At 47.0% G+C, this 22542-nt stretch overlaps 1 protein-coding gene across 10 annotated transcripts in view; it reads right to left on the reverse strand.

Annotated features, from left to right (window-relative positions):
* Positions 1–22542, reverse strand: part of LOC117232309 (uncharacterized protein CG43867) — a 98634-nt gene that overhangs the window by 10927 nt on the left and 65165 nt on the right. For 9 of the 10 annotated variants that reach the window (XM_033491623.1, XM_033491625.1, XM_033491624.1 and 6 more), the window contains one exon: positions 4715–4777. In XM_033491623.1, coding sequence (XP_033347514.1) covers positions 4715–4777 — 63 coding nt within the window. Of the gene's footprint in view, positions 1–2823; positions 3108–4714; positions 4778–22542 lie in introns of those variants that run through there. The other variant, XM_033491631.1, reaches the window with a different exon arrangement.

The following is a 22542-nucleotide window of genomic DNA, read 5'->3' on the forward strand; positions in this document are numbered from 1 at the left end:
CCTTCCTTAGGCTCTCTGCCGATTCGCAGCCTCTAACACCACCCAGATCGGAGGGAAACCGATGAATACGCGACGGACCGATCGCCAACACGTTCCACGCTGACTCTACGTCTTGAGATTTATCGATCTGCTCCACGCTTGTATCTCGCAGGCCTGCGCCCGTCGTCACCACGCGACACGTTCTGCGATGAACGATCGTCCACGGGGTGTCTCATAGCGACACTGATCGCTGTATGGGAGGGACGAGCCTTCCGGTTGTCGACTTCTGAACGCAGAAGTTGATTCGTCGTCGAGGATCGTAGGATTCACGGTTGCTGGCTTTCAATTATATCTAGCGGGTGGTACAGCAGTTCTAGGGTTTCCCACTTTTAAAGGAGATTGTATTTAGAAATTAGCTATCTCCAAGGAATCAAATGGTCTGTGAAACTCTTTGTCTTTTTCAATGCTACTCGGTTCATTGGATTTCAATAGGGAAACAGAGGAAGGCAGACTTGGCAGCCGAGTCGGAGCTGTTTAATTCAGAGACAACGACCGGCTACGGCGAGTTTATCATTCGATCGAACGACTTCTGCGGACGTTTGAACTCTATCCGAAGATTTATCGATTCGTGTTGCGTCTCCGGAGGCACAACCCTGAAAGCGAAATACTGCGAAACTAGAAATAGCTGCTGGCTGGAATAATCTAATCCCATCCGCTGATCTACAGAAACGTCACGTCTGTTGCCATTTGCATTGTCTTTACGCTTTCCTTTTTTTTTCCCCTTGATAGAGGATCGCAATAACGTTTCATGAAAATCAGATCGATCCATTCAGGATACTATATGGCTGATCCGGTCCCACGTCTAATAACCTAAATCCACGGTATTACAAGCTTCTTGAACAAAATCGTTCGTATGCGTTCGGAAGCTCACAGAGACCTTTCAATGGCAAAGGGCCACTTTGTTTTCGTTGGCGAAGGGGACGCACGAATCGTAGCGGGTTCCATGGGACGAGCTGAGAGGCTGGCCCCCTTATCTTTTCATGGTGGTTCGACGCACGTGCGCGTACACGCGACAAAGCGGTATCACCTCTCACGGACGCATCGTCGAATCGCGCTGGCTTCCCGCCAAAAGCAGCCCGTTAACGTGCATGTACATGCAGAAACATTCATTCAACTGCGATCGTCGAGGGGAACGAGCCGCGGAAAAAAAGGGAACAGACGACCACGACTGCGGCTGGCTAAATGGATCAACGACCGACGAACGCGTGAGAAACGCGTCGTCGACCGAGAAGGGCTCGACATTGTCCGCTATTCCGCGTATATCGCGCGACCTCCGCGTTAACGAGGAATTGCAAGAGACTGAGAAGATTGGAATTTTGAGGCTCGAGTGGAGCTAGACGCGAGTTCATCCAGAAAAAGTATAGTCCACGGTCGACGGTGAGTTAGAAAAGAACGTTTTTCAAAGAAGTAGCGAAAGAAATATTTGGAAGATACGCGATGAACCTCGTTTGTCGTTTCTTTCTAAGTAGATCGCAGATTTGCACGCGTAATATGTAAAGATATGCAAAGTATAGCGTCATTTACGATATTTCATAGATAAAACAATCTTTTGCTCGAGTTTTATTTTTTCAATTATTTTAGTCAAATTACGAACTTGCATAAATATATATCCGCGGTTTATTTATCAGTTACCAAGAATGTTTGCAGATATTATAATCGTATTCCACTCGTGACAAGTAAGCACAAGGCACAGTTACAAACACCGTCCTCTAAATTTACCTGACAATTTGTCGTTATTTATATTTTGCCACGAACGAACCCGTGAACTGTATAATTTTATCTTACTTACAATACCTTATTCCAAAGAACTCAAGTTCGAATATCACATCGCCAAGACCAAAGATAGCAATGCGCAACGAAATCAAGCGTCACATCCCTATGACTCAAGCCCAGCGAGAGAGGTACCGAAACCCTAGAGATTAAGCGACCTGGATCGCACGACGAAGTAAGCTGCGATCCTACGGTGACTTTAAGAACCCTGTTCTCAAAGGGCAGATTCGGAGAATCGACACAGGGGCTTGATCGTAGAGAAACAGCAACATCGAAACAAGTCCGGCGCCACGGCTGCTTTGAAATATTTAAAGGGGAACTGTACGCGGGGAGTAAGAAAGCAACGACTGCGCGTAAGTACCTTTATTTTGTTTGCTTGCGCGGCAGCTCACGGGAAACGTGGATTACTCATGAATTGGCTGCACGCCAATTCTATACGCGACACGTCCCGTCAAAGCGGGTCGTTAAGTCGACCCGCGTCCGCTAAGACGCTCTTCGTCTCTCGTTTCTTCCCTCGCGACGCTTCGTGTCCACGCACTCGTAGATCTGCTTGGATTCAATCTTGATCGAACACACTGATAAACCTGCATCTATACTGAGCACCAAGACACTCGTCTAGACATTGTCCTTACAACGGCCACGATCGAGAACATTTCTTCAACACTACGACGATGAATATAATATAAATCGCTGTTCACCTAAAACGCTACGATGAACCCCCTTTCTTGATGGAAACAGAGTTCGTTAAGAATTCTCCGTGACCCGTAAGATAGTTAAACGATGGTATCGACATCGAAAGGAGCAAGTCGAACTACAAACCACGCACGATCTTCTCGAACCGAGCAAGACTAAAGAATCAAGAAGAACAACTGCGAGGAATGGCTTCGTCAACCATGACCTCGAAGTTATGAAACTCGATCAAACGTCAAAATCAATAGCTATAAGGAAAAAATGGACGAGATGTTTGAATTTAAAAGACAGTGTGTGTGGTGACTGGTGTCAAAGGGTTTTTACCTTTCATCGGTGTCACCTGCCGGTCTCCATAATTTTCAAGAACGCGCTGGTTCGTCGACGCCGCTGTCCCGGCCGATTCTCCCCGTCACGATCGAGGGGTGCACCAAGGATCGAGGGCAAGAACGATCGCGGAAGATGTACCGCCGGCACCGGCACCGGATGCACGTGGTTCACGAACGCCCGACTTTTTGGCCGAATTTCGAGGTCATAACAAAACGACGGTCTTGCCGGCCGGTCGTACGGCCATATTGTCGCTCTTCTCTCTCTTTCTCTCTCTTTGCTCTTCTTGCCTCTCGCGCTCTCCTCGTTCGTCCATCAGCGGTTCCAGCTGGTCGTCTTTCTCCCGTTCTCGTGGTCCCCGTCTTTCTCGCCAGCCGAACGCAAAAATCAATGCGACGTAACATGCGCCCTGACACCCGGATCCTCCGGTGTACCGACCGAACTTTTACTCCCGAATTCTCTTTACTTCCAGGGTAAAGTAAACTTTTCGGTTCAACGTCGTTGCTTTGCAAATTATACGATTCCCTTTTTTGCTGGATCCTCGAAGAATCCACGAAGACAGAATTTAGAGATTAATTCAAAGGCTGTTGTCTATGTTCCGTAAATAACGTTCCGAATCGATTTACGTCTTCTTTCTTTGGTATCAAAAGGGAATCAATGTCGATTAGAGAAAACAGAGCAAACGAATCGGTGAGCTGGTATTCCAAAGGATCGATTTATCGAAACGTCGTATGCGAAGTCGTAAAGTTCCGAATTGCGATTGCCCACGGTTGGTACAAAGTCAGAACCGGATGCTTTACGAAAATTTGAGTATCCGTCGGTAAAGGCCAGGCAACCGGGTTGCAAGGTCGGGGGAAAAAATCGATGCGAAACTCGGTAGAGACGATAGTCGGTGGGTTTCCAGGTGCACCCTCGAATCTATCTAGTCGGTAACGCAGTATCGATATTTTCACGTGGAACTCTGCCGTTTGATCGCTCGCGTTGCGAAGCGTGATAAAACTAAGTAACAGTTTAACCGGTTTTACGATATTTAAATATTCACTTAACAAGTGCTTTGTCGATGAGAGGAGACTATTCGATGTTCCTATCTACGCTGGTAGATGGAAGATCAGACACTTGGAACATCCGTCCATTAAGATACGACTCCATTCGGCGTATGTTCGGCTTCACAACTTATGCACGAACTTCTAATTAACCTGGTTCACTGAATTTAATGTTTCACGGCCCGATTAAAAGTCAGGATCTCCGGCAGAAACTCAGGGACAAGGTTCTGAAAAGGTCAAAGGGCGTGCATAGCTGCAATGCAACGCTCTCTCATGTCACTCTATCGATTACACAAAATTATCTATAAATCTTATTGTATAATTTCTCCATTTCGTTGAACGATCGAAAGAAAAAGCGGCGCTCCAATTTCAGCCTGTAAAATATGATTTTTAGATAAGCTAATAAGGCTATACCGGAGAGAAAATTATAACGGAACACTCGGTATATAAAATACTGGCCTGATGGAGGCGAGTCATTAAAGCGGACGGTAGGACTTGCTAGGAACGTCGTTACCACTCGCTAAATTAATTATTTATCCTTGGTGTCTTCGGGCCAGTTGGTCGAGCATTAACCAACGACACTGGCGTTCCGTTAATAGCAGAGCTGCAGCGCAATCATTTACACCGAATCGATTGGACGTTCGTGAGCTACGATGCCGTGAGACGAAACCGATTTACCAGCAGCGTTTCGATTTCTCTCAACGGCCTGAATCGATGTTTACGACCTGAAGGAAACGTTAACGAGCCGAGAATCGAAAGGATGATCGGTGTTCTTGAGCGAAAAGCGCAGAGGAGGAGAAATCTCTTCGAGATGACGAAACGATCGCGACTGGAAAATTTATTCTCACCTTGTCCTCCGCCTCGTCGGCTCGGCCCTCCGCTTCCAACACCCGCTGCTCGAGCTCCGAGAGCTGCAATAGAGAAAAGAAAATCAGTCGGTATTTCTAGATTCTACACCGTAACGAAACGGCGCTAGTTTAGTATTTGAGAAATTAAGTTTACTAATAATTCATCGTTGCAAAATATATTTTTAAATAATTCTTTTCCACAGGAAATTTATTTAGACAGCAGAGAAAACGACGATCCAACACGTTCAGAGCCATCCTACGAAGCGAGTCGTCGGGACACCGATAAAGCTACTCTGGAGCGCGTATTGTCCGCAAACAATGAACGCTTCGTGTCCATCGAGGTGAATGTTGGGTCTCGAGGAGCATGGACGCGTCTACCATGTCGAGGAAAAAATGAAATATTCATAATCTGGCGTCAGCAGGCACGAGGAATCGAGAAGCAGTTCGCTGGTAAGCCGAAAGGAAAGAGGGGCCGCGATATCTCGCGTCATCTAATTTTCCTTCCAGCGGGAAAACTTCCATCAAACTTGGTTAAGTCCATAGCTCGACGCGTGGATGCCTGTCTGACGAGAGTTTAATGGATACCACGGACTCAAGCGGTGCCACAAAACTTGCTTGATCCGTCAAAGATTGATACGCGCCGCTCCTCCACCGACACGGACATATTTCTACATTTTCGCCCCGAGAATTGATTTTCCCCGCGAAAGATTTTTCAGCCCGATGCGAGATCACAAAATTTTGGAATTTTTTCATCCAAATACCAATACTTGAATTTGAACGTTTACATCTAAATTGAAACAGTAAATACTATATTCTGTGTCACAGTAAGGGATCACGACCGTTGGCCAGTATTTTTACTGTCGTACATCGACTCGTCTTCGGAGGAAGCTGGACTCCGCTGTCCCAGAAGACTCATGAACGACGAAAAAACGTCGCGTCCGTCTGGCGCGCGAGCGGCGACTATTTACGAAAATAATGGGTAATTCATTCGATACGCAGTCGTGATTTAAGTCTTCTTGGAATTAGCAGGGTGGCCCATTAAACCGGGCGGAGAATCAGACTCGCTCGTTGACTCTCTCTACCGTGGAACCGGCTAAAAAGTATTCCGTGGTTGACCCCTCGGGACAGTATGAATTGCTCTTAAAGCCGCGCCTCGACCCGTATATTAACCTCCGTTTTAATTAATCACCGAGTGCCCGAGCACAGCGACGCCTGCGTTGTTTGGTCGCGCGTGCACCGGGCAAAACCTTCCGTATTCGCGCGTGTTATATCGTCGAAAATTCCCCGGCTCGCTCGGCCACAATCGCCTCTTTTCCCCGCAGCACAATTTATTCCGCGGCAAAACTGTTTATACAATAAGGGCCTCGGCGCCGATCAAATAACCGGAGCGTTTATCGCGTCGTTCCTCCTCTCGCTGTTAACGAGAGAACGATTCATCGTTGCTGGTAATTGACACGGTGAAACGTGCGAAACCATCTGCTGCGAGGGCTGCCGCGGCGTTGCAACGCTGCGCATGCTTTAGCATCGCTGATGTATACGGCCACGGAGCGTACGAGTGTTAACGACTAGTCGATGTATCATGGTTGATTGGTAAATAATAGAACGCAGATGCATTTATAGCGGCGTCGGAACGCAAGTCGTAGATTCGACGGGACGAGCCGGCAGCGAATAGCGACAAAAGACAGGGGAGAGCAAATGGGAGTCCTCCAATTATTCCGAGCAACTTTGCCGCCGATAAGCAACGGCACTCGCGACCCAATCACCGTGATGAAAGGCAGCAGAGCGCTCGACGAAGCGGTTGGCGACGCAAACAACCGCAAACACGGGGGTGGCGGAGCAGATAGCGAGGGCAAAGGGCGTCGAACGAGCGCACGAGACGTTCGATCCAGGGCTGGTCTACGTGCTGGAAAGGGGCCGCGTGCGTGAGAATTCAGCCCTTCCTCGCGAAGACGGCTCGCTGGAAAGAAGCTGAACAGGCAGCCTACAGGAGGATCTCATCAGGAGGGTGCAGTTAGTAGCATCTGGCGTTGAGAGGGAGCGAAAAAAAAAAAGGGGGAAAGTCAAGAGGGAGGAAGTACGAAAGGAGGGAAGAGGAGAAGAAGATGAGAAGAAAAGTACGAGAGCAGGAAAGGAAGTACGGTATCGAGACGAAGGTACGCAGAAACGTTCCTCGCAACGGGGTAGGCGCGGATTTCCTCTGGCGTTAAAGTCGCGGCTAGACTCGAGAAGAAAGAACGTCTGCGATGGAGGGTAAGGGCTGTACATTAGCCGCAAACGGGATACCAGCAGAATCTCTCAAACTGTCGTCAACGCTTAAGCTCTCCTTTTCTCCCGTTTCCTCTTCCCTTTCTCCCTTAGCTCGTTGTGCCCGCGATTCGGCAACGAACATGGCAATAAGGGCTTATGAAAATCGTGGCTCCTCGTCGTCGGGACTGCGCGTGTTCCGCTGATGTTTCGTCTTCTCCTAAGAAGAGAGAGAAAGAGGGAGAAGGACCCTTCCTTTCCTTCGTGAATATAGCCGACACCATGAATAGCAAACCGTTGAACGAAACTCGCTGTCAGGGCGGGCGTTCTCGTGAATCTTTTAGCGAACGACGAGGTGACTAGCGAAAGATCAAACGGTCTGTTAGATGGCAGGGCCGCTACCGATGTTCCTGGCAAAGCTAACAGATTTCTCTCGAACCTCGTGTTAAAGGAGAACGTTCCAGATTCTCGTGGATTTCGTTCGACTCGACCGACAACGGGAAGTTTTTCAAGTTTCGACGGAGGAACAGCTCCATGAAGTAAAGGAGCGACGCCTCGCTGACGACGGTGCGAGGGTATGAGAAAGCAAGGTATATAACTCGCAATGCAAGAGTCGATCGTTATCGAGCCGTTACACGGGCACGAGAGGATGCATTCGTTATGGGAGCTCGTGCGTACTTCAGCTTTCGTTGAAAGCGAACAGGTGATGCGAACACAGGCAGCAGAAAAAGGGGTCGGGGAATTAAAGCGGGAAAAAAAGAAGTTGACCCCGCGGTTAAATGAAAACGTCTGTGCGGTGGTATTCGACGTCGAGTGTGCCGTGGTATGGCTGGAATTCAAATCGAATCGATCTCGGGCAGTGGCTACGTTGGGTGAAGAGACAGAGAGGCGAACACTCCACGAACTGAACGTTCCTTATGAACCGCGATTTAACAAATCTATTCCGCTTTGTTCCCCTTTAACCTCGTTACACTTCGATAAATGGGTCCTGCGATATTTTCTAGGCTTCTCTAAAGTTTCGAAAACCTGCGATAGATCTTCGCGATAGATCGACCTCCTAGCAGCGTCTGACATTTACGAATTACGGCTGGCTGTGCCCGGCGAGCTACCGATTCGTCACGAAACAAAAACATTTATCCCCGCTTGAAAAGGAGCGATTTCTAATCAGCGAATCCAACGACAAAAGGTTAATCGCGCCTGTGAAGTTCACGATTCACATCCCCGGCCACGTGTGTGAGCCACGTTCCATCCCCAGGGAGGGCACGCCGAGGATAATTACGAGACAGGCCGACGATGATTACGCTCGTTCACTCCACGAAGAGGCGACGCAAAAACCGCAGCGCGTCGAACGAACACGAGCGACCAGGAAAGCCACGCAACAGAGAAAAGTGGGCCAAACAGGGAGAAGAAGGCCAGCGGATTCGTTAGGGTTTAAGCAGTCGAAAAGGGGTTGGTTGGAGTAAGAAAGGGCGAGCGAGCAGAAGAACGCGAGAGCAGTCGGCCGAAACGATAACTCTCACCCCGCGGCGTTTTCTCAGAAGGGTGGAAAACGGTCGGAGAAGGGCACGAGGTTGGGATTGGTTCGTTAATGTTATCGGTGGGTCGCGTGATGCGAGACATAAAGCATCGTGCGCCTTCTTGAGTTTCGTTTCTCTTTGTGCCCCGACGAATTTATGGCGGGCCGATGGTGTCGCGTGAACGAAAAAGAACGCCGGTCGAAGGGAACCACGCTACACTCTCGCCACCGTGTTCGATTAATACCATTTCCCTTGGAAAAATCGTCACGCGACTCCACTCCCTCCGTCTTGCGAATGATACGTTTCTCGATAACGATACGCACCACGAATCGCGTTTCTTTCGACGTTTGACGAAGAATAGAAACCGATTCCTTTCGCGTTTGATCGGGCAAGTTTTTCTACGATATACGATATACGAATGGGACGTCGTTGTAACCCAGCGTAGAATTTTTCTATCGCCTCCGAGTTTTCTTTTCAAGCGTCAAAGTTTAAGCGTTACGCTTTATCTTTGTGCTACTCCGTATTGCTCTTTACATCTCGCGCTGTAAATTATATTCAACGGATCTCCTTAACGTTTCCCCTTCGGTTAAAGTCGCGAACACTGCGGGAGCGGTAGGGCAGGGTTCGCGAGATAGGCAAACTCCAAGAACGCGTGCATTTTTTATGAACCGGTCCGGGCCGAGGTAGCGTGCAGGTCTTTACGGAAGCACATTAGCACTTCATGGGCTTCGCCGACCACCCTCGGAAAGAGCTTTCCTTGGGCCGAAATCCCACCGCCTACGGATCGCTCTCTCGTGCCTTGTATATTAATTATTTCGAGCGGAAAAGGGTACAACACGGTCGACGCTCCCTCGAGAGCGGAAAGGCAAGAAAATTACATGGCCGTAGCCGACGACACATCGCACCGTTGACCTAGATTCGTCACGTTCACCGCGTTATCAGTTTCCATATCGATTCTATTAATTAATAACGTCGATTCATGTACGCGACTGGATAGATTATTATTCACGAGGATCGACGAGCCCGCATTAATAAACCGTCGAGCAACCGGTTATCGAGCATCGCCGCGTGATTTATTCTTTTACGAGGTAGATTGGGTTAGAGATAATTGGAAAGGAGGATGAGACGTAAGAAGACGCTTCTAGCACGAGAGACAGACGAGTGTTAATATTGCAGGGTGGTCGGAACGGTCTTCTATATCACGAACCAGCGTCGCGGGTCTATCGAATCTCTGCATTTCGTTGGATCTGCTCTTTGAAACGTCATTAACGAAGATGTAAAGCGCTTTGTCTTTGTTAAGGGGCTTTCACAACAATCGTAAGAATAATCAACTACCGGTTCATCATTCTTAAACGTATGCTTCTCGAAAGACGTTGCGCCCAATTTACGCGATACAATTTGCGCCGGATATTTCAGTTAGACTGACAGGTAGACGAGGTTCAAAGAAAAGCCGGGATTAGGGAAACAGGAGAGAAACTAGTTGCACGATGTTTCCCGGCTGGTGACCGAAAGAAGGAAATTGTCACTTTCGGCTATTTTGCTGCGCGCTGACTTGCCACCGGATGGACTTTTAAAGTTAAATCTAATTCAACTTCCAATTTCAACTTCCACAATTTTCCTTCAACAAGCAGGCAAGTTCTCGCGGTGTCAACGAATTGTACGCGAAGCGGCAGAAAATTACTTTAATCCTCCTCCTGGCTCGTTCTCCTTCAACTTTCCTCGGATACATCGATCTTCCGTGAAACGTTCCATCGACACGGAGTAAAAACGCGCATAGCAATGTCGTAAAATTTTTCGTGAAAAGGCTTGGAGAGAATGCCACGCTCACACCTACCGAGTTCTTTGTTTCATCCGTCTTTTATCGAAGTTTCTAAAAGAAAAGTGTCTTTGAGAGGGATACTACCTGTTGTACCCTGTTCCACCTGCGGCAAAATTTCTTTTCGCTCACTATTGCCATTATTACGGTCATCATCGTCGAAATTATCGCAGTGAAACCTACTTACGGTTCACCCTCGGTCCTGACCACCTTCAGCCTCTTTGTATTAATTGTTTGTTTAAGAAGCGACAACCTGTAAGCGCCCTAGGGGCCGGATTAATTCGCTTCCACCGCTTCTTTCAAACTTTTTCCTCTTTTACCGTTTTCTGGAACACCTGTTCTTCCTTCCTGACTTTCTAACTTTATTCAAACATATTTATCCACCGTCTCTACCTCGCTCTATGACAGCGAGAGAGAGAGAGGAACGCGAAAATTAATCACGCGAGCGACACGCGTCCATAAAAATCCCGAAGAGCAAACGGGGATTGGAGATCGACGGAAAACGAAGCAAATTCCCGAGGATCGGCCATTCCAGGACGCATTACTTATTCAAAGCAGGTCACGCCGTTTGAATTTTTCCCAACTGAGAATCGTAAAAATAGGTCGTGAAAGATAAGGCGAGATTTCTCTTTCGGGCTTCCCGATTTCGCCACAGGAAGGAGCGGAAGTTCTTTACTATCCTCGTGAATATCCTTCGTCTCCTTAAGATTTCGTCGAGGTGTGGACGCGAAACGCAGGCCTCGTTTCTATAAAAATCGATAACTCGATTTCCCGCACGGAGGACGATCATCGGCGGCGAGCCGTTCGCGAATTAATTTCCGGCGATGAAAATTTCGTTAGCGGTTCCGCGTTATATTCGCGGTCGTCGGACAATGCCAGAGAGGACGGCCACGATCATATAATTCATCGCGTTCCTATTAGCGGCGCGGATCAATCAATTACATCAACCTAACGACCAGATCGCGATTAACAATCCGGTTGACCTTTTTCCGCTCGGCGAGTCGCAAAACGCGTGATTCCGAGCGCGCCACGTCGCCAGCCTGGCAAATTTGCCTCGACGGAATTTCCATCATCGTGATCTCTTCCAGGGAAACGTCATGTGTTATGCATTAATTTGGAAACGAGCGAACAGTCGCATCGAGATAGGCGGTTTATCGGATTAGAATTTGAAATCGGCTGGAGTTGGTCTGGTAGAAACGCGATAATTAATTCGTCTGTTTAACCTTCGGCTGGCGGGGACTGGGTTATTGCAATCGATAGACTGTCCAGGTTTCGACAAATTCAAATTTTTACGAATACAAGAAGTGAAACCTAAATACATGGAGATTTACCTTTTATATTTTGCATATTTCCGAACATTACACGTGTCCCGTATATTTTTACACGTTTAAATGTCCTATATCTGTCTAGTTACCACCAATGTCGAGAGTCTCTTATTTTATAAGGATAGAGTTAAAAAAAGGATAACGTTTGGCTTTACGTGATAATAAAATTTACTTAGACTGTTAACTGGGCAATTTAGTTTCAAAAATCTCTTACGGGGTGCGCAGTTAAAATCGAGCAATGACGAGTATACACGTCGAACGCAGGGCATATGCTCGTATCATAAATTTTACGAAAAAAGTACAGCAAAACGAGGGAGGATTATATTTTTATTCGATAAAAAATTAACAATTCGTTGTCGAAAAAGGTATTGTTATTGAAAACTTAAAAATTGCCAAGAAATAATAAAATTCATAAGCAAGAAAAATAAAAAAAAAAATTTCAGAAATTCAGTTGATTCCAGTGCGACTTTTTCCAAGGCGAGGTACCACACAAAGTAACGCGACTCCTTACGGGTTCCAGCAGACGGCACATTTTCCAAATAGATTTGCTTCCGATAGTATAGCTGGTATAATGTTATATAAGCTGGTATAAAACACAAAACAATTCGGGGAATAGCCGATACACGCACCAAAGAGAATAATCAAATAATTAAACTTTTGTTTATAAAATACACAGTAGCTTTACTGGCAGTGTAAATGAAACATATCAGTAAACGTAATTTGTATTACCTTTTACTAAAATTTTGACGTTTTTATAGTGAATGGCAATTTTTTATTTCACACAACGAGTATACGCGTGAATCGCACCGAAATAAAGTTTTGGTTTGGTTGGCAACTGGTTAAGAGGTAAAATCGTACGTAAGGTACGAAATAATCTGCACGAGATCTTCTGAGAATTAATCCAGCCTCCGTCTTGTTTGAGCGTTAAACTTGTAGCTAATTTTTTAAGAAGAAAAGCTTTTATCGTTTTATCGCTTATGACGTTAAATCGACGAGTGCCATCGAATTTCTCTGGGTAGTAAGTGGACAGGGGTTGACGCGTAAAAAATGGATAGGAAAATAATTCCAGTGGGCGTCCGCAAGCGGAATTGCATTGGGAATTGGGCACGTAGGCAGTCGAGAGCCGCAACTCGTGCGTCGACCCAGCCACAGTGCAATAACAATAACGACGATCGTACTAACAATCGCGAGGACCACGATGACGGCGTTACCGCGTCGATAATAAAGCCTCGTCCACGGGACAATCGAATCTCGAGTGGAGAAAGAGGCGGAGTAGGAGGGCGAGCAGGAAGAAGCGGTGAACGCGACGACGATTCGATGCGACACACGCGCGAATAGCTGTGATTTTGTCGCGCGAAACTCGCGGCTCGTTTCCCTCATTCTCGATGGTTCGAACGTTGGATTGCCAAGCAATCCGACTGGATCGTTTCCAGACTCCTTTTCGCACCTGAGAAGTTCTTGTAAAATTGAGGCAAATGCCTGGATTTTACTGCCGCAAGGGAACCCTGGGGCGAGAGGAGACTTGTTTCGTTATTGGAAATGATGCTCGTTGGATTTTGAATCGTACACTCCATTTTTTACATTGAAATTTGAAAATTTAAACCTTTCCTCGACGAGTTATCGCGTAAACGACATTCAGCCATTCCCAATCACCAATATTTCACCAAACAGAACCAATTTCCCATTTCTACTGTCATAGGTTTTTAAACCTTGCAAAGGCTACGCAGAAAAATGTAATTTCTCCCTTTCCCCCTCCCCCCTGTTGTTAGCACAAACTGGTTACACGTACGTCGTTATTTTCGTTGCACAATATCCGGGGAATTTAATTTTCATACACGGTATTGAAAGCCTGTTCGACCGCCGCTTAATTTGCGTGACGATCAACTCGATTTTTCGCGACGAACCGCGACGAAAATCGCCCATGGAAAATGCATTATATTTGCTTTATTTATTGCCGGTCGTGCGGTTAGATCGATTTATTTTGCATATCGAAAAGCTAGCCACGGTTGACGAAGTGCGCGCATTTTGTTTGCCCATCGCTCGTACGAAGCGGCCTTTTGCCAGCCTCGTGTACAACACGATCATGAATTTTTCAAGAACACGCATCACATTTTCTACGCACGGATATCGTTTGATCGAATTTTACAAACTTTCCCTTTGGTTTCTGCGCTGTTGCTGGTTCTACTATCCTTTGAATATTTTTTTTTCATCATTGGAATATTCGTTTCCGTGTATTAGGACTTATTTTCTGATACTTCCTTTTGGTCCATTTATTGAAAATTCTAGTACACGCGTGGTATATTTTTATCGTGTTATAATCATATCGCATTGAAAAGATTCCAATCTGTTAGGCAACTTTAAATGGCCGTATATTTAATTGGCACCGCAACTCTATGCTTTAACGTAGGATCTCGCCATATCGTAGTGTCTGCTATGCCTCCAGGGTAATTGCACGGATTGAAATATGCAGACTATTCGTGCACGATGGTCACAGAACTTGGACGTATGCGCAAATTCGCGCGACGGATCGACCGGCTGATAATTAAGTCTCTTGGGTGCGGAAGCAATCATGAATCCGGCCTTAAGTATCGTCTGCTGGAGATTCGTCGAGCCGGGTTACAGTCTGGGGAAGCCATGGGAAAAGCTGAAGGATGGTAATTATCGAACTCGAGGAGACGAGAAATGAACGGGCGAACTTGTCTGACAGCGATCGAATTGCCTCAGCCACAATTTTGTTGGTCTCCAATCATTTCTCTAACACATACATTTTTGTTAAAACGCGCAGCAAAATAGTAATGTACGATCGATAATTAAATTTGTCTGGCACCATCAGCCACGTTGATTGGACAGTCGGATCTTTTCCATGTCCTCGATGATTGACACAGTTGGATCATGGTAGGCTGAATGTCGTAATTGGATCTCGCGAGTATAGCGGCGATAGTTGTCAGATCGGTGGACCACGGTCCCTAGATATCGGTTCTTGTCAACAGATGTCCCATCGGCTGGGTATTGTTAGCGAACATCGGGAACAGAAATATCACCGATGTGTATATCCGTGTTCTGGTGAGGGAACTTGCAACCATCGTGTAGCCGCGCATGAACGTTGCCTCTCGATAGCATTGTTGACTCGATGATCGACCGTCGTTTACTTCCTATCTCGTGTGACGAATGATTCAGTGGTATTTCCTTAACCAATCATAATTTTCTTTGAAATCGTTTCAAGTTCGCTGCAACTTTATAACGAAAGTTTTCGGAGAAGGATCCAATTAACGACTCGATGTTAAACAATAGTTTGGTGCATCAGGTGCTTTAACGCCGTCGTTGGAGGGCAAACGCGTCCAATTAATAAGGCAACGAACCACAGACTGGCCCCAATACCGTGCCATCCCTTGCCATACTATCTGCACACATTCGCTCTGGTTCGTTGTCTGTGCTTTCCCGCGCGACTACGACTCGGCTGGTCGCATTAAGCGTGGGTACACGAGTTGCCAAGTAGCTATCTGCATATTTACACGCGTTTCCCCGTGTACCGATAAAATCAGCCGCGCGCAACCTGCTCCGGAGGCGGCGGCGGCACTGCGGTGTCATAATCGTATTCCTTGAAATACCTCCGAGCATTTTGGAACCTCGTTACCGAGACGAAAGGTAAACACAGGCCGGGAATCGAATCGAACTAGCGCAGATCCTTATGGCTCTTTGAATCGTGCATCGATTAGGCTTGCTTTATAGTTGCCTCCTTTGAATACCGTTTCCTTCCTCCAACAACCGTCCTCTTCTCGTTTAGCGATTCGGGTTTGTTCGTTAGAACGTTGTATATACGACTTCTTTCTTGATATATTAGATTTTCACGTATTTCAATGGAAACGAAATTATTCTTTCCTTTTTGTTAGGCGAATAACGAGGCACTTTTAATTAACGGCGATTTAGTTATCGAAGCGATTCCATGGCAAATTCGACACTGGCCGACGGAAATCGGTTCACTATCGATATCGATATCGGGAACAAGGATGTACTCGAGAGGGAACGCGTGGCGCGGTATCATCCACGGTTATATACGCGTGCACTTAACGCTTGCAATTTTTAATTACGCTCTCCGCCAGAATTCGCCGGAGTGCTGCAAGTTTTACGATAATTTCGGGCTATAATTCGTTCTACCGCGCGATCTACCCCTGGTTAGGAATTTTATGTTATTCCCCCCTGTCCCCTTCATTTTTTTTATACCATACAAACTAGCGGACGGTGTGGTCCGCGATCGCGGCAGTAATTAAACACGTGCGACGTAAAACCGCAAAAATTCGTGGAACGAGGACGTTGGAGAAATAGAGGGGCGTAGTGTATGAAGAAGCGAGTGTATGGACGCGATATCGATGGTCCCCTTTCCGGTATCGTATTTAATTTTTCCTCCCGTAAGCCAATTAAAGTAAATACGCGGTTGGTTCTGTAGGTATTTCGTGGAGGGTCGCAGGGTCGGCTTTTCGGTCATGCGTGAAATAAATGCGGGGTTGGAAAGCTAGCGAAAGTGGCTGTAATAAATCTTGGAAACGACAGAAAGCGGGAGAAAAAAAAGGAAAGGAAAGGAAAGTAACGCGTAGAAAGGGGAACGTCTTCGCTCGGTTACCGCGCGATGACGATCGCGTACGTTCATTCGTTACCTTTTACTGCCTGCCAGTTAATGCGTTTCAACGGCAGAGATTCCTCCTCGATCAAGTTCCCAGTTACGAAATATTCGATGGAGATGACGGAGAGCGTGTCTCAGTTGATAAGCGACGCTGTGTCACGATAACTGGAATGTGAAGCGGCCGTTTGATGGGAGAAATCGGCCGGGCATGTCAGTTCACGCGAATAATGCTCGCTTGTGCTCTCTTCCTTGTATATTCGTTCGGTCGTTTAATAGCCTTTTACATAAAGTACGAATTCGCGCGAGTCAGACATCCGAGAAGGTCAGGGGCCATCGACGAAGCAATCTTACGGGATCATTGGATAGCTGGCTGGTTTATACTCGGCCAGAATTTCAATGCTAATGCGTGGCTTCGCAGACCGTGCTTCCCTTTGACCGTGTTGCTGGAACGAGCATCCATTTTCATAAAGCTGGTTGCATAATTCCTTTAACCAGCCAGCTTAATGGGTTCATTTTCTAGTAGAATATCGAGTTTCTTCGCTAAGCTATCTATCGTAAAATATGGATAAACGTTTTCGCATAAAGCTCCTTTGCCATTTTACTGTAACGGAGAAAAGAATTCGCCAGCAAAGCGACGCGCGAATGCATGAAAGAAACGAATGAAGATGCGCGAGGGCGGTTTAAACGCTTATCGGTGTGAGAGGATGGTCATGCGAATCGTTCTCCATCGATGGGACGAGAAACGAACGAAGGATCTTCGCCCGGAGGTCGACAGGGTGGATGGAGAGGTTCGAGAGAAGAATCGTTCGGGGCGCGAGATAAAGAAACGAGGCACCCAGATGCGTCCCGCGTGTTTTATTGCCCGTTACGCGACCAGGCCACGATAGATGTCGATATGGTTTCCCGTGTGTTCCTTCCGGACCCCTGAAATCCAAGTGGTTTTGAGAGTTCGAATAAATTCTAGTCGTTCGCGCGATTTTTCCTTTCCCCTCGGTTGAAATTCGATTTCATTGAGCCTGGATGTTTCGCGTTGTCCGCGAGTCGAGATAATAGTTCGAGGGAGATGCTCATAGGTTCTTTTCTATTCCACGGTTGATCTCAGAGAATGTGGTGAATGGCCGAAGAAAAAGCCGAGATAGAGAAGAGCAGTCGAAGCTGGAGAAGATTGTTAAATTCGAAGTAGAAGTGAATCTCGTGAATGGAGAATTCGTCCGTCAATTACTTCAGTAACAAAATGAACTTGTGGGGGCGATCGTCCGCGATAATTTGAAATATTTGGTGCCGCGTGTTGCCAGCTGCAGACACGCCGGCTGTTCACCAATGCGGAAGGTGCGCGGCCACGGTTTCAAGGTCACCGGCACCTGTCCGTTCGGCCGCATACCGGCTGGTTAGCAACCTGCCCAGGCACTTTCTCCGTTTCCCCGGCTGATATTATGCCCGCACGCACGGTAGGCAACCGAGCGTGCTCGCCTCGTTATGCATTTTTCAATGAGGCGGGTGTCCGCCTCGAGCGAGCCGCCCTTGACTTCGTCCGTGGCCCCTAACCCTCTCCATCGAGCTTCCTCTTTTCTTTCCATCTCTTGCTTTTTTATACCCGCAGCGCGTTAATTCTCGAATTACTCGTCAAATATGCACTCGACTACCTTTCCGAGACAGGGTTTAACAGCATCGCGTGCGGTTTTTTCGCTCAATCGACTGCTAATTTCATGTGTTTGTCATGCGTCGCTGTAACAGAAGATACAACGGATATTCCTCTCGTCTAGCAAATACTCGATGAACATGCTCGACGTATTACGAATCTTTATGTATCTTCGTACGTCTTTATGTATTTTATATACATTTTATTGGTTTGGCAACTAAGGAATGCGAATTTTGTCATTAGTTGACATTGACAAAATCCGCATTTCCTTAGTTGCTAGCCCACAGGACCCGCATTTTCTTAGTTGCCAGCCTATACGATCCGCATTTTCTTAGTTGCCAGCCTATACGATCCGCATTTTCTTAGTTGCCAGCCCATACGACCCGCATTTCCCCAGTTGCCAGCCCATATGACCCGCATTTTCTTAGTTGCCAGCCCATACGACCCGCATTTTCTTAGTTGCCAGCTCATACGACTTACATTTCCCCAGTTTCCAGACCATATGACCCGCATTTTCTTAGTTGCCAGCCCATGCGACCCACAATTTTTTAGTTACCAGCCCATACAACCCACATTTCCTCAGTTGTCAGCCCATACGACCCGCATTTTCTTAGTTGTCAACCTGATAAAATTCGCATTTTCATGAGCTTTGCCATATGGATGATAAATTGGTTCCTAAACAGGTATCCCTCTTGTCTAGCAAATGGTCGACGAGTTACGAATCTTTACTTTACGAATCTTACTCGACATATTACGAATCTTTACGTATCTTTGTACGTCTTTATGTATTTTATATACATTTTATTGGTTTTGCAACTAAGGAAATGCGGATTTTGTCTCGCACGTCTACGTGGATATCGTAGAACAATGTGTCGATAGTTTAGAATAGCGCAGGTCCAAACTTCGAGTACCTACAACGGTATATAATAAATCCTGCGCCACAATTTTCGGTGAAACTTCAATTCACTGCGATTAAGTGGCCCCAGACTGATTACAGAATGGAGTAAAAACAACCGAAGTCCGGGAACAGGTACGGTACAATACCAGTTTTCTCTTCCATACAACCCTTATATTTTTTCCCTCGTATCGTGAATTTCGCCGGTGACCTCGTGCACGAGGGAGGGATTTCCTCGATGGAGACGGTCGAAAAACTGGGAAAACATGCCTTTCAACTTTGCCGTGTATCCCTGCAGGGATATCCGCGGATTCCAGGGGTGGGAATGGTCCAAGGGCTCCGAGGCTTTACCGCCCTTCGCGTGGTCGCCTAAGCGGCTTTTTGCGGGACGAGTGGCTCTATTTCTCGCACGATTCGGAGAAATATGGGACCTTCGTTGACCGTCGAGGGATCGAGGTGGCTTGTACTAATTGAACCTCCTATCTAAAAAGAAACGCCGTGAAGAGCGTGGCGCGAAAAACGCTCTTCGACGTTTAACGTTAGCGGATAAGCGGCTAATTGGATAGTTGACGACGAAAGTGAAATTGCTTGGCAAATAGAATCAACGATGTCGTTAAATTGGAATTCACACGGAGCTTCGTTCGAACGAATCGCAGAGATTTTTTTAAAGTTCAAGGTGTGTCACTCTTAATGTACAAGACTCGCACGAGTTTGGGGATTTGTTTAAACAGAGAATCGAATCAGAAGTTGCTCAAAGGATCGCCGCAAAGGACTGAGTAACTCTATCCAGTGTGCGTGCGAATGCAGCGGCAAGAAGCAGCAAGCAAGGAAACAGGTTAATCTGCAAAATTCGATTTCGAAATTTGCTCATCCACGGAAGCAGAGCGAAGATCGAGCTACGTTTGCGGTTTTCGTCCTCTGGCTGGATGTACATATATCACAGCCGGTATAATCGAGTCGGACGGTTCGTTCCGACGAGATTGAATTAGAAAGCGTGCCGCGCTCTCGGATGTTGTCGCTCCTCTTGACGGATTAAGATGGAACCGCGTTGGACACATAAAAATGGATGGACCGATGGAGGACAAGGTGGAAAGAACAGCTAAGGGGATCGGAGAGCATCGAAATAAGGGACAGGGATCTTCGATCTCGCTAAGTAACGAGCCTTATCGCTCCCACCGCGAGCAGAAGCTTCTGCGATCAATATTTGAATAAAGCGATTCGTCGGTAGAGAAATATTTGACGGCGAACCCCGAGCAAACAACGAGAAATCAAGACTCCGCTTTCCGGAAAGAGAGAAACAGAAAGAGAAGGAGAGAAAGTTCTCTTTCCCATTTACAGATCGCTACGAGATCGTTTTTCCATTTCGTTAAAAGGATGCAGAATATCGTTACCAGGAATCGTTCCAAGTGTTTCGCCTTTGAACCGGCCATAATTGCTCGGTGCTCGTAAATTTCCGCGAAACGTACGCGCGAGGACAGCGTTAATGATTCTCGGATCGCATGGGTAATGTCGGGATAAGTCCTCTGGAAGGTACGTAGAAACGTAGAAGAGGCGGTACAGCCGTGAGAGGAGAAAGAAAAAGAAAAGTAGGATATTCAAGAGGCGAAAGAGAGGGGTATAAGCCACCCTACTCTATCTATTTCTATTTTCTGCTTCTCAGAGAAGTTATCGGGCCGGATGAGTCTGTGCTTAGAGGGGGCTGGAGAGTCGAGCTGGAAGAGCCGCCACGCCAGCCGCGCTCTTATTATATCGATGGCATCAAGCCGCCCTAGAAAAGCCCCTGATATATTCTCACGATTTTCCGACAAAGCGTTCTGCCGTTTCGCGCCAAAGTGCTCGCGAATAGTCTCATTTTTAACAAGGGATGCGAGGAGGGAGCTGTTGTTCGTCGCGAACGCTTCCCGCTCAGGGGTGCGCAACCACGATCGTACGCGAGAATTTTTCCCTCGATGCTTCTCTTCGTTTAAAGGATGCGACGAGCCTGTAACTTTTATCTTCGATAGGTTTTCTCAAAATTCGAGACAGTCTATTTTGAAGTTCCGTTAATAGTTTATTGATTATTATACTTGCCGAGAGCGAATACCTAATCATATTGCAATTACCAACTTCCAAAGACTCCTCCTCGAGTTCTATTCGGAAAGCTATAAGTCAGGCGCCTAGAGATCTTCGAAGGATCTACGTGCCTCCGGTTGCGCGAGACAGCCGAGGAAACACGCTTCCTCAGACGAGGCGAGCGTGGAATCCGATTCCGGAGGGTGGTCTATTTACCGAAGAAGAAGGAGCGGAAGAAGCAAGCAAGACGGTTAGCCGGTGCACGAGCGATATTTGTTTCCGTCCTCCGACCGACTGATTCTCCAATTCGAGCTACACGATTCATTACGTTTGTCGCCGCTCGTGTCTTATGTCGTATTATACCTGGTCGTCGTTCACGGAACTTGGCGGTTTTCTCCTCTCTCGTTAGTTGGCCATTTACTCGTTTGTCCATCCAAAAATTGAAATCGATCTCGAGCTAGCGGTTAACGAGCTACGCAAACGTTTTCCTCAGCTTCCGAGTACTTTCTACGCCTACGATGCCTGCACTCTCCGAGTTTTTCGCTCCAACTTCCATCAAATTATTGACAAGACAAACTCTTCGAATTTTTGTCGAATTTCCTCGGAGCAACTTTCGGAAGATGTAAACTCGGCAATGAAGGGTTAAGATAATATTTTTATATAATAGAGGAGGATGGCGTTGCGCACCTCTGCCTTCGTCGAGCGGAAGTTGGCGTTCACGGAGTCGCTGCCAACGCAATTTCAGCCAGCTGGACGTTTGCCGCACTAAGCGATACGAGCAGCCATAGACAGAGAGAATTTTTCATCCGTTAAGACGCAACTCCCGGAGGAGGGGTCGATCCGGCGGTGCAACGACTACGGGCTATACGGAAGCTTTATCATCGTCGTCGTTGTCACCCGTCGTTTCGAGCTTTACCGCGCAACTTACCAACTGTTAGCCATACACCGGAAAAACGATGAAACGGAACGTTTCAAATCCAAACGCAAAGTGACTGTTCCAGTATTAGAACCAAGTAGTGGCTCCCATTTCCATCCGCATTCAAGCGGATGAGAAATAGCCGTACGAGTTGCGCGTTCACAGAGACTCTTCTATGCGTATAGAATATTTTTTATGAATACGAATCGATAGAACGAAGTCTCGATAACCGATTCTAATTTCCCCCGAAACTTTTTGCATTACATCGGCAGTCGGTTCTTGCGCGACCTCGGCTCCAGCGAATTTCCTCCCCGAAGCGAATTTCCTATCCAGAGAGGAGTTTTCGAAGAGCATCCCAGCCAGATCCGGATCGTTGGAAATTAATCTGGTCGCCCGGGAAATCCGGGATATATTCTTAACCGCTTCTCGAATCGCTTCTCGATCCGTTATCCATTTACGAATCTTTGCCCGGCTTCGATATCGGGCCAAAGAAAACGCTAATTGCGCGACTAATTGCGAAGACGCTGAACACCAGACTGTATCTCCCGTGACAAAGGTAATTGCACGGTAACGAAGAGACAATTAACTGCTCCATTCTCGCGGACAAATGGTCCCGCATTACCGGTGTCCCCTTTACACGCCTAAACACAGCAACAGAGGCTGGTGCGCGGATGCAGAGGAAGGTGGTCGCGTTATTTAAGCGTTATTTTACGCGGTCAAGCTTTGCCTATGCAAATCCACGTCGGCGGATTATGTATTCCATGCATAAATTATAAATACGACATAGGTACGTGGCAGCGGCGCAA

The sequence above is a fragment of the Bombus vosnesenskii genome, unplaced genomic scaffold, assembly GCF_011952255.1.
Source record: "Bombus vosnesenskii isolate JDL3184/JDL3185 unplaced genomic scaffold, Bvos_JDL3184-5_v1.1 scf7180000013285, whole genome shotgun sequence".
NCBI lineage: Eukaryota > Metazoa > Arthropoda > Insecta > Hymenoptera > Apidae > Bombus > Bombus vosnesenskii.